This window comes from Dioscorea cayenensis, chromosome 7 (genome assembly GCF_009730915.1).
Source record: "Dioscorea cayenensis subsp. rotundata cultivar TDr96_F1 chromosome 7, TDr96_F1_v2_PseudoChromosome.rev07_lg8_w22 25.fasta, whole genome shotgun sequence".
Lineage (NCBI taxonomy): Eukaryota > Viridiplantae > Streptophyta > Magnoliopsida > Dioscoreales > Dioscoreaceae > Dioscorea > Dioscorea cayenensis.
This window is the reverse complement of record NC_052477.1, coordinates 23129666-23141741: the sequence shown is the minus strand read 5'-3', so window position 1 is coordinate 23141741 and position 12076 is coordinate 23129666. Positions and strand designations below refer to the sequence as shown.

General features: G+C 32.7%; 2 protein-coding genes across 2 annotated transcripts; one reads left to right on the top strand and one right to left on the bottom strand.

The window, feature by feature from the left end:
* Nucleotides 1-1604: 1604 nt before the first annotated feature.
* On the top strand, nt 1605-4412 carry LOC120265968. The gene is made up of 6 exons (XM_039273912.1): nt 1605-1757; nt 2477-2878; nt 3055-3310; nt 3443-3544; nt 3626-3747; nt 3988-4412. Exons 2-6 carry the CDS (start codon nt 2514-2516, stop codon nt 4205-4207), a joined length of 1065 nt encoding a protein of 354 aa, XP_039129846.1. The 5' UTR covers nt 1605-1757; nt 2477-2513; the 3' UTR covers nt 4208-4412.
* Nucleotides 4413-4980: 568 nt separating this feature from the next.
* LOC120265470 (rhomboid-like protein 20) lies at nt 4981-11751 on the bottom strand. The gene is made up of 8 exons (XM_039273396.1): nt 11622-11751; nt 11405-11505; nt 10216-10356; nt 9870-9936; nt 8121-8272; nt 7930-8031; nt 6258-6381; nt 4981-5506 (listed from the first exon to the last, which is right to left on the bottom strand). The coding sequence occupies exons 1-8, from the start codon at nt 11644-11646 to the stop codon at nt 5460-5462; spliced, it is 759 nt and encodes a 252-aa protein (XP_039129330.1). The 5' UTR covers nt 11647-11751; the 3' UTR covers nt 4981-5459.
* Nucleotides 11752-12076: the final 325 nt, after the last annotated feature.

Genomic DNA, 12076 nt, shown 5'->3' with positions numbered 1-12076 from the left:
TATGTGGTGGTTAGCTGGTGTTTGTTTGTTGGAAGTTAGTACTCCATGTAGTTAAAAGTTAAGTGAGTCCAAAAACCATTGTTTGGTGGAGGAATGATTGCATGAAATCAGTGACATCTTGTCAGATTTAGATTAATAAATAAAAATAAAATTATTCTTAAAAAATTAAATTGAAATAGTTAAAATAATTTAATATAATTGAAAAATATATATTTATATAAAGAAAATGGCATACATATAATATGTAAAGTAACACATCCTCTGTAACATGTCCTTAAAATACATCTAACTTTATATATGTATTTTTAAAATTTAGATTTATAAATATCACTAATCAAACACAAAATATTACAGAATTTTCAATTACATTTAATTAAAAACTAGATTTTACCCTCCTAGATTTTTAAATATAAAGCAAGATAACCAGAAATTCACTACATTTGAAATTTTAACAATGAAAAATTTAGTAAGTTATATAAAATATGATTATTTGTCCTAATTTAAATTTTGATACTACTCTTTAGCACCAAGACTGTTTAGAAAATTTTGATACTACTCTTTAGAAAATTTAGTAAGTTATATAAAATATGATTATTAGTTGAATTTTTGCTTTTGGAAATCTAAATTTATTTTCAGTATAAATCAGCAATAATGTTTAATTAAATTATTAATTAAACTTTGTGAAAAGATTTTGTCTAATTAAAAAGCTAGTCCAGATGTGCATGTGGACATGTGGTTGGAGTAAGTTGAAATAAATTAAATTATCTAAAAATATGTGTACTATCTCATAAGATATACCGACTTTAATGCATTTGCATGCCTCCATGGCCAAACAAAAAGTCAATCCACTTCATTCAAAGTTTGACATCATATATTATTTATATAAATAAATATTCCTACTTATTACTCTAATTTATTCAATTCAAAGATTTCAAACCCCAGCATTTCCAATCACTTCTTTCTCTCTGGTTTTTTCTTTAGGCATTGTGGACAAACCACATACACAAAGTTTATATCTCGTTTTTATAAATCATTTTATTTAAATACTATTATAAATCATTTTTATTTATTTATATCTCGTTTTATTAAAAAAAAAATCAAGTTATGTGGCAACTAAAGGTCCTTGGTTTGTGGGTGTCAGGAGATCAAATTCTTGCACATGTAAGATGAGGGTGCACAAAAATTCATCATAAGCTGGGACGATTATTGCTCAGTGTTCACATGTAGCATTATAGCTTGCTCATTTAGTTATTAAAAAAAATAAATAAAAAAACCTATTTTTTCATTTATACATATAAAACATCATCTTTGGACGTTTATAGATAACAAATCTATGGATTTCCCATAGCAGCTATTGGATCACTCATTTGATAGCTATTATCTCATTGCAAACATATATATAAAACTAATAATGAAAATGGATCAAACTCAAACTCACGTTAGTTGATTGAACCCAATCAGGAAATATTTGACCAGAAGTTAGATATTCATGGCACACGTGTGACCAATAAAATCAAAGGAATAGATGAGAAGCACTCTTCCAGCCACTACTTCTCTGGGCCCATGCTTCTCATTCCCAACCACATACAACACAAAATGCCACAGTTTCTATAGAAATCCCACAATTTTCCAAAAACATTAACCAAAGACCACAAGAACACAATCATGCTCCTTTTTTCTTTCTCTTATTATGTAAGTTGAACTTGAATTTTCAGATGAAGTGGTGTTTCTAAGTGGCCTTTTGGAGTAAAGTTCAGGTTATTCAGCTTTGTTATTTATCACTGAACTCTTTTGGTTCTCTTTTTGTTTAATGATTTGTGATTTATTTTTGTTCTTCATGTTTGATTGTTATTGTTTGTGTTTAGGATTTGTATGTTTATTTATGTTTAAATTTAATTTCATCTGTTTTATAGTGCTAAAATCTTTGATTTATTGGGATTAGAGCATCATATTCTTTTGGAAACTTCATTGCCAAGTAAATAGTTGACTCCTACTAATTGATCTAAATTTCGGTCCTCACACAAGACTATAAAAGTTGGTTGTTCTTAATATATATATATATATATATATATGCTAATAACTTTTTGATAACTTTTTTTTGTCTTGTATTCTTTTTGGTATCATTTATATGTTGCTTTTCTGTTCCTATTGAACACTTTAGTTGAACAATTTCATTGATTTAGTAATATCTTTTGTTTGGTGAAGTTCATTGGTAAATACATGATCCATAAAGAGCTCAGATGTATTTCATCCAAAACTTAATGACAAAGATGATACAAAATGTAAAAATCCCTCTTTCTTTCATAATGAAATTTGTGATCACTTGTTCTTGGTTTTCATTGAATACAATGAATTGGTATTCACTGCACTTATCCTTTAGAATGATTTTATTATGATGATATTGGAGATGAAAATGCTTGTTGTATTATATCTATGCAAAATAGTATGAGTATTAATCTGAGTTTCGTATTTTCAGATTAAGCACATGGACTGGTATTTCAGAGAACAATCTGATGACCTTGTGGTTCCTACTGATCAAGAAACATCAGAAGTTCCATGTACTGATGAAATTTCTCCATTATCTGATGACTGGTACCAAGTGGACAACAATAAATCCCAAAATCCTGGATCACCTGAAAAATTTTGTCGAAGATCCCCATTTACTAATGCGGGAGAATTCGATTTTGATACACAACAAATATATGATCAAGTTAACAATGTCCCTGCTTTGTATAACGGTGAAGGATCGAGTAAATTCAAGTGCATGTGGAGGATCTTCATTGCTCAATCATAGTGCAGGAACATCGGAAGCTTCATTCCAAGATCAACCAGATTTTCGGCTGCAGAACAACATGGAGCAAATGGATGAAATATTCTTGTACAAGCACAACTTCTGGGGTTCTTAACAAACTTGTTTAATGCCTGTAGGAACTATGTAGTTGAAAAATTTTTCCAAAAGTTTACCGATGATTATTCTTCGCCCACCTAACTTCATTAAATGTTTACGTATTATAATATCTTGTTCTTGATGCTATATCTGATGTCTTTTTTCAGGAACTCTTTGCTGGAAGATGATTTGCAGAATTTGGGAAGTCCATATGAACCATTACCAATGTTTCCGGCTTCAGCTTACAGATCAATGTCTTTCGAGAATTTCTTGACTGATGTGATTGTAGAGCCTGCATGTTTGGTGAAAGACTGCAGCTTTCCAGAGTCGGCGATTGAGATTAGAGATGATGGGAATAAGGAAAATAGTTCATCTTGGTCTTTAATTCGGGATGAGTCCAAGGCATCGGAAGATTCACATGCAGTAAGTCATAATTTGTTTTGCTTACATTGAGTTACTATTGAATGCTTTTCATGCTCATATTGATAATTATATTCTCAGTACATGAGAAATCATTATATGAATTCTCTGATATAATAAAAATTTAATTTCCAGGAGCCAGTAATGAAGAGTGAAAATGATACAATTACTGCTGTAAATGAAGCACAATGTTTGGAAGAAACTGTGTTGCATAAACTTGAAGGTGTTATGACACAGGTAAACTTAATATTGAAAAAGAAGAATTTGCATCTTTATTGCATTGTTGGAGATGAATTGCTTGTGTTTTATTGTGAACAGTTGAGTGAAAAGACACGAATTTGCTTCCGAGATGCATTGTATCGTCTTGCTGAGAGTTCAAAGAAAGCTGAATATAGAAATAGGCCCCCTGCTGCAGGAGAAGTCAATTGTGACAATTCAAGGTACAGATGATATCTCAATATGTTTTTTTTTTATTATTATTTTCTCTAATTATAATGATACAATCGAAAAGAAATCATTATTCATAAACATCTGTTTCTTTTTACTGAAATGTGCATACTTTTCTAAACTTGAATGCATAGACAAGCAATGCAGTGTATGCTGCTATTTTCCTGAAACTCAAGGCATGATGTACATTTACAGTTACTTTTAACTGAATTTTATGATTGCATTTGGTTCAGGAATTTAAAGAAAGGCTCAGAATCAAAGACTAACGCAATCGACAGGACGGTGGCAAATCTTTTATTTACCGAACCATCCATGAGTCCAGCCCTTTCTTGCGAAGGGCCGGTTTATGATAATAATGACAACACAGTAGTAACCGGAATGCAGTACTCTTTGGATCAGTCATCAGGTCGTCCTCAAGCTACATACTATGAAGATATGGACAATGAAGAATAGTAGATGAATATTTGTGTATCATGAGCTGTCAAAATGACATGCTTCCTAGTTGTTCTATGAAATCAGTTTAGATACAACTTTGGTATTTTTCCAAGCAATGGTCACTGAAAACTGGAAGACCTTGTTCCATTTGAATGTTATGTATGTGAATTTATAGAATGCTAATTTCAGATGAAGCTATTAATTAAGCACTGATTAGCATGAAGGATCGAATTATTATGCTTGTTATTTTAAGTATTTGAGATTTTTTTTGATATATGTATACTCTGAAAAGTATGTTGTTTGTTTAAAATGTAGGCCAAAGCATGTCGTGTGGATAAGCCATGTTAGGGATGTTAACAGACGATGAGCTAATAGTTCAATCCACATGCTTTGAGCTAAGCTTCAAACCAATCTCTTCCAAAAAACCACAAAAGGAACTAAACCAATTTCCTTTTTTTTTTTAATACTATTGTTTAACATTCATTGTCATTTCTTAGTATACATGTTTTCAATATGATTGATACCTTTCTCTCTCATTTTAATCCTGTTAGTCAGTTTTTGTATATATATATTTATATAAATATAAAATTATTTTATCAGTATTTTTTGCCTGATATAAAGACTGTCCCACAATGCCAAAAGGTTCCATTGACAACTAATGGCATTCTTTCTATAATAAAAATATAATTTAGCCAAAAAAAAAATCAAAATTTAAAAAAATATATATATTCTAAAATTCAGAGACAATGAATCAAGAGAATTTGACAAGGGCGTGATGCAAGAGAAACACATGAAGCATACATCACTCTTATTAAAAAAAGCTGGGTTCGCAGTAAAGTAAAAGTAAATTTACACTAGGTCGACCACCATCAAAGACCATAGCATCAGTAATCACGTATATACGTATATAGATTAAACTATGAAACATTACAATGTGTCTCCTGGTTCAGATAAATGTTTTCTAACTTGATAAAACCGAGCCGAAATTGAATGTCGCTAAAACAAAAGCTCTTAGAAGTAAAAGTCCGCGATGCCTTGTTGATTTTCATTTGTTGTTCAAAAAACTATCAGGTCAACGAGTCTTCGGCTGGAATTCATGACCAGAACGAACTCATCCCTTGTCAAAGGGCAGTTTCTGCGTTATTGTGATCGTGTTTGGTGTTCAAGAAGGATGTTTGTAGCAACATTGACGTCGTTTCTAGCCTGCTGGAGTGCTTGCCTGGCAGATGTTCTGTCAAATCCCATTGATACTAGAAAGTCAACAGCTGATTCAGAAGGTTCGGGGGCAGGAGCACGGCCTGCTGAGGAATAGTTCCCCTGAAAATAAAATTCAGAGAAATACCTTAATTAACAGAACAGGAAGTTACCGATCATCATCAATGCATCAAGAATTTATTTTCAAGCTTCCAACATATATAATTGGCTTTATCTGTCTCTTTAGTACTCTCAATACAATTTCAGTTTCCTGACCTAACCTTAAGTTTTCTCTATGGTGTTACCATACAACACAGGGCGAGGTAATAAAATTGCACCAACCGACGCTGCCTTGAGAGGCATCAATATCGGAGATAATACGAGAACTCAACACAAGTTAGATGGGTTAGCTACGCAGAAATTGGTTTGGGTCAAAATAGGTCAATCAATTTGTTTAAAAGGAAAAACTCATATTGTCTAGCAGGTTAACTTGTCAAGCCACCTATAGACACAAATTAGGGCACCTCACATTGATATGGGCTTTATCCTGTCAGGCTATATCATGAAGCAGGTAGCAGTAAAATGATAAGTGAACATAACATGTTAGATATGTATTAAATTAAAGTTATGCAAGTACATGAAGGGGAACAATGGCAGTTTAGCAACAGAAGTAAGAAACTAAAAACTTGATAAGCATGGTAAGACCATTAAACACAAGAACTTTCATAGTGCTAACATAAAACATAACAACTTTTTATTTCAGTTTTTTTCCTTTTCATTTTTAGAAAAGATTTTGATCCTGATATAGAAATCACAGATTTACAACTGATTCTGTAAGTTTCATCACTAAATGCAATTATTTAAGTAAACTTGCCTGGGCTGGTTGACCAGTATAATGCATATTTCCTAATAACATTCCTTCTTGGAGTAGTGTGAGTAGAATTTCCAGCGGAGGACCATGCTAATCTTGAGAAGAATGATGCCAATACTTTTGGGAACTGAAAAATTTTTGCAAATCAAAGCCAATAATAAGACAAAAGAAAAGATTGTGAAGAATAAGAAAGAGCAGAATTTTAAAACAACATTTGATAGAATTTTTTTTTTGGGAAGAGGAGCGGGGCGAACCCACTAGAGACCCAGGGACGTGCACAAGTCTCGGTGGAACAAGTGGGGATGGGGCCGCGCTCACGTGGGCGCTGAAACCACCCGTACACAACCACTATTCACAACTCATAGAAATGTGCCCTCAGCCGAGAATCGAACTCTCACCACTCGGTGAGAGCTCTATCGGCGACCCATGTACCAATAGACCCAAAGGTCGTTGGCAACATTTGATAGAATTTCTGATGAAAAAGATTTATAAAAAACTGAAACTAGTGATGTATGCTGCTTAAAACAAGCATACAGCAGAACCTAGATTGAATTAAATTCTTCATGAGAAAATTGCTGCTTAAATGCAAAGTGAACTCATGATAATCACAACCATTTACACTTTTGACCTACATAACCAAGTTAGTACAATTTGCAGGTTTGAGAGGAAAGGACAATTGAAGAATGTGTGTGCTACCCTTTGGAAAATGGTGTAAGGGCCAAAGACAAGTATATGTTATTTGAGTGCATCTATGAAGATAGATTAGTTCTTGAAGTGCAAGAAACTCTCAGATGAGAACAACTCCAAGCTTAGATGATGAAGTCTTAAAGATAAAAAGCAAAAGAAACATAATAAGGAACATTTGACAATAAAATCAAGTGGGATGTAAGTGGTGCAAACTCATACAAATTGACATAACTTGTTTTCAACATTGTGGGCAATGATCTCCTGATAAAAGACATATACACAACAGAAATTGATGCCTCACAGAACCTTTTTGACACCAAATGATATGCTAGCATAACATATCACAAGGGAAAACCACTTAATGCTCTCACCAATGCTGATATTGTGCAAACAGAGGATCAACATGAATTGACAGTAAGTGCTTGATGAACAAAACAATTGGTAAACTTCAAACAAGTTATGAACAAGAACAAGCAGGTCTCTTGACTAGTGAAATTCTTAAGTTGCAGACTTAACATCCATCTTGACATCAATTCCAAATTACATATTTCAATGTGTAAATGATTGTCTACAAATTTTGTTTGAGTCAATAGTATAAGATATTCATAAATCTTCAGATGATTTACTGCAGTAGAATGTAATTACATCTCTTTTTCCAAGCATTAACTGGGAAATGTATCTTTTTAATAAAAAACGATACAATGCAGGAAAGAGAGGATATCACAATACCTGATCATATGTATTTTAAACACTACTTTATTAAATAGGCTAAAAAAGGTTTACTCATCTGCTTTATCCACTCAAAATTTCCTACAAAATTCACCTAAAAATAAGATTAGAGGGCCAGTCCCTCAAGTACCACACTAGTCAAACTTGAGCATTAATTGAAGAAAGTAAAATTGCACAAGTATACAAATTGTATAAGTTCATGAAAATGCGCTGAGAAAAGGCATTTCATCAACCATTTTAAAGGGTATGTTGTAGTAACCTTTATCTTGCGGATGGCAAACACATTAAGGCGATATAGTGAACCTGCAAGTATACCGCATATTCCAGGTACAAGTGACCGCTTCCATGATGATAGAAGAAGCTGAATATGGAAAATGAATAAGGCCACACTTAAAAATTTGCAAAATATATTGAAAATGAGAAAGTAGAAAATTTTCAAAAACTACTAACCTGTAAACCACCTAAATATACGAAAGATTTGTCACTTAAATGAATGTTAAACATATTGAACCTAGTCGAAACTGGGACATCAAAATAGAAGGGGATAAAGGAGGCAAATATGAGACCATATGGACCAGATGCTAGAGTGCTCAAGTTGAAATCTGTGTGAAAAGAACAAAAGATATATAAAGTGAGTTGAGAACTAAAACCATGGCAGGAGATGAATTCAAGTGGCAAGAACTCTTCAAGAAATAGAGGCATAGAAATGAAATAAATTGATGCATACGGAACAAAAGTTACATGACTCAAGGAAAATTAAATTCAAATATAATATAATAAATACCCATAATAAAGCAAATTTTCTAAGAAAATGATCAAAAAAAGCTATTTGATTGTAACTACAAGAATGCAGGACATTAAAATCAAGGTGGAAAGAGATCATCTGCTTGAATGTGATTGAATTAAAAGCCATATCATTGAAAACATATATGAGATATACAGGGCTCAACACCAGAAAGCGCAGAAAATGTTATGACAATATGGCTCATACCCTAGTGATCTAAACCAAGCTACTGTGTTGACCGCCCAACCACAGTAAATTTTCCATGCAGAAAAAGTCAATAATGTTTAGAATCTAGAGTTTAAACTTTAAACGAAACCCTATGCATATAACAATCTCGAGTATTTTTCTTATTACTCATACATCCATATTAGAAATAGATGTAACCTAACAGAGAATATAATCTAGTCATTTATGAATGAAAAAGGGAATTTGTTTTTCTCAGTCAAATCAAGCAAGTCTTGGTTTTCTTTAACATTAATAAGATTGGGGAAATGGTAACCCATAACTTTGAATTCAATCATGTTAGAATTTAAATTAAGATTATTTTTTCCATTTTAGGAGAGGAAGTGAACAAATTGTAATTAGTATCTTGGAAAACTGTCATTTGATAATAGAAGCATGTTTGAAGCATCTTGTGAAATCTTAAACAATTTACTCAAATATAGTGATAATTTGGTCACAATAATAGATTTAGTCTTTGATAAAAATGAATTGAAAATTTAGATGTAGTAATGGACCATAGCAGTTGAATAAAATTCTAGCATGTGCTATATATACTATCACCAAGGTTAATAAGGTCATCACTTCTCCGTTGATTTTTTATTCTCCAAAAAGTATTTGTGGACTATCAAAGCAGGAGTTAAATATTGAAATGGAAATAGATCTTTCTTCCCAACCAGGAGGTAGTAAAACGAATGATTACTCTGCTGTAAACATGGTTAGTGTAACAATCTTTGCCACGAAGGATTGATAAGGAACAGATCAGTTGACCGCTAACAGAGCATAAGAAAATGTCCTTATGCCCCAGCAAGCATCAATCCCTTTCACTGTTGTCATCAACCACCAGCATTCACAAAGACTTGAATTGGCTAGTCCAAGGCCCATGTCCAGAAGTCTCTTCTAAAGGCATGCCAACAAATTTGTGACAAAGTTCTAACAAAATAACCTAGATCGAGAAAAAGGGGTTGTAACGCATTCACACCAATATCACTATGCAGCTAAAAGATCCAACTTATCAGTTTGAAATTGAAATCAAGAAATTATAACTAATAGTTTTTCCAAAAACTAATGGTCTGGATGAATAGGAAAACTCACAATTTATACATTACAACTGTTAAGAATTTATGTCACCTTAGTTTTCATAAAAACAAAAAAATCTAAGTGCTTCAGCTAGAATAATGAAAAAAAATGCATACCTTTAAAAATCACCAATGCTAGAACCTCAAGTAAAGTTGAGAGCATCAAAGAAAATGCAACAAAAACCTGCAATCAAAGCAAAATAAATTGGTAAATCTAACCAAAAATATATTAAAATAAGATATCATAGTACATAAAAGGAATGTCCAAAAATTTAAAAACATATTTTGAAGGGAAAATATAGAAAAATCATGGAATAGAAGCTACACTAGCAGGTGAAGTCAACAAAAGCAGTTCATGTCTATCAGGAGAAAATGTTCAAGCAATAATTCCAAAGGTCAACCTTTTCCATTCAAGTCATCACAAACCAGTTGTCTGAAAAACAATCCTACAGTGTATACTTACAGAATACTTGTTGGAGCCTATCTGTCTCTCAAATAACCTGAAGTAGTAGAGTAAATAGAGTCCAAACATTAACTCTGGAGTCGATGAAAAGGCCAATGCTGAAGACAGTACTCTCCAAAGGTGAAAATTCTGGAAAATGCCCTACAGTAATAAAATAAGAAAATCAATACAATTTCAGTGCAGTGATCGTTACATTATGATGCATGAACTGACGACAAATTTGACTAATTCAATATGACATTAAGCACATTGAGTAACACACTAGAGAACCTCACACAACTGATACCGTTAGTCAACAATAAATAGATTGTTAACAGGATGTATGGTATTTTCCTCCTTTAGCCTGATCAATTGGTAAACTTATGAACACATTTTACCTATGCCCTTTTGATATCTGAATTTACATGATCAATTCCCATATGAATCAGTAAGATTTCTTCCTAACCAGGGAAAGAATTATTTATCCTACTCCATAGATTATTTAAGTTAAATTCCAAATGGAGAACCTTCACTCCTCCATAATAATTTAAAATGGAACCCAATTCACAAGATTCAAACTTCTCAAGTTAAAGTATGCTACAAGACTTGGGTGTTTCACAGCTATTATTTAACACCACCATTCTCACTTCATGATCAATAATGATAACAAACCCTTCCTTTCTTGAAGCCTGACTACTTCTTGCACATGGAGCTCTAGCATCAATGCAGAAGAACGCAAATATAAACACACAAAGGCTGTAAGACTTTAAGAAAGGAATAACAATGGAACCAATTAGCGACTTGAATTACTAAAAACCATTCAAAATTAATTTTTTCCAAAGCAATTTACTACCATTACCCCACTCCGAAAGTTCAAACTATAAATTTCCTTGTCTTTGTCAAGCTTAAGCGCCACACAAACAAAAATAAAAAACCTAAACCAATCAATCTCAACAAATCATACAATCAGCGATTGCTGTTAAAAGTCAAGATCAATAAGACAAATGAATCATCAAAAGGCTTTAGAACTAGATTTAAAATCCAATTTGCCTGATCTAACCTAACCAAACAAGCCAATCGAATTAAGAAAAAAAAAACAAATTAAAGCATCAAGCATCAATCTGACAAAAATCAAGATGATAGAAACACACAGAAACCAAACTTAAAACCAAGAACAATCATCGGGGAATCGATGACAAAAGAAAAGAACCTGATAATCCAATCCGAGACGAAGAGGACGACTACGGAAGCCGAAGGCGATCGTCAGCATAGTACTCGCGATGACGATGGTCCTCGTGACCGGAGCATTATCTGCCAAGAAAGACATCCAAAAAAATTGAATTTTTCACCATAAAAAAATCCAAAATAAAAAGGAAAAAAACCAACGAATTGGCTTGATTTCTTGAGAATTGATCAGAGATCCCTACAGAATCCAGAGGGCCCGCCGTTCATCTTCAAAGGTGGAGGTGAAGGGAAGGAGACAGTGGCGACGGGTCTTCAGCTTCGAAGGAGAGACGAAAGAAGGCGAAAGAGAGAGAGAGAGCAGTCAAAGAAACATCTCAAACCAAGGAAGACTATTTTATTTAATTTTTTAAATCTTTACACGGATTGGATGATGGCATCATCTGTTGATTGTATGATGAGATCTCAGCCGCACGATTGCGATGTACATCACCGTTGTGTACAATAATTCAGCTTATGATGCGTAATAAAAAGAAATTTCAAAAAATATATTTTAAAAAAATAACTAAGTAGGAAAAGATATTTACATCATAAAATCAAATCATAAGCTAAAATCTACATATAATATTTTATTATATTATATATGATATGGATTATATGTAAATTGATAAAAATTAATTATTTTTTATATAGTTATATA

What these genes read in the sequence shown, in the direction of transcription:
- LOC120265968 (XM_039273912.1), top strand. Translation starts at nt 2,514, where the DNA reads ATGACCTTGTGGTTCCTACTGATCAAGAAACATCAGAAGTTCCATGTA. An exon ending in TTGAAGGTGTTATGACACAG is followed by an intron (nt 3,545 to 3,625) that starts GTAAACTTAATA and finishes TATTGTGAACAG; the next exon opens with TTGAGTGAAAAGACACGAAT. An exon ending in GTCAATTGTGACAATTCAAG is followed by an intron (nt 3,748 to 3,987) that starts GTACAGATGATA and finishes CATTTGGTTCAG; the next exon opens with GAATTTAAAGAAAGGCTCAG.
- LOC120265470 (XM_039273396.1), bottom strand. Translation starts at nt 11,646, where the DNA reads ATGAACGGCGGGCCCTCTGGATTCT. An exon ending in TATATTTAGGTGGTTTACAG is followed by an intron (nt 8,032 to 8,120) that starts GTTAGTAGTTTT and finishes TTCCATATTCAG; the next exon opens with CTTCTTCTATCATCATGGAA. An exon ending in TTGCCATCCGCAAGATAAAG is followed by an intron (nt 6,382 to 7,929) that starts GTTACTACAACA and finishes AAAATTTTTCAG; the next exon opens with TTCCCAAAAGTATTGGCATC.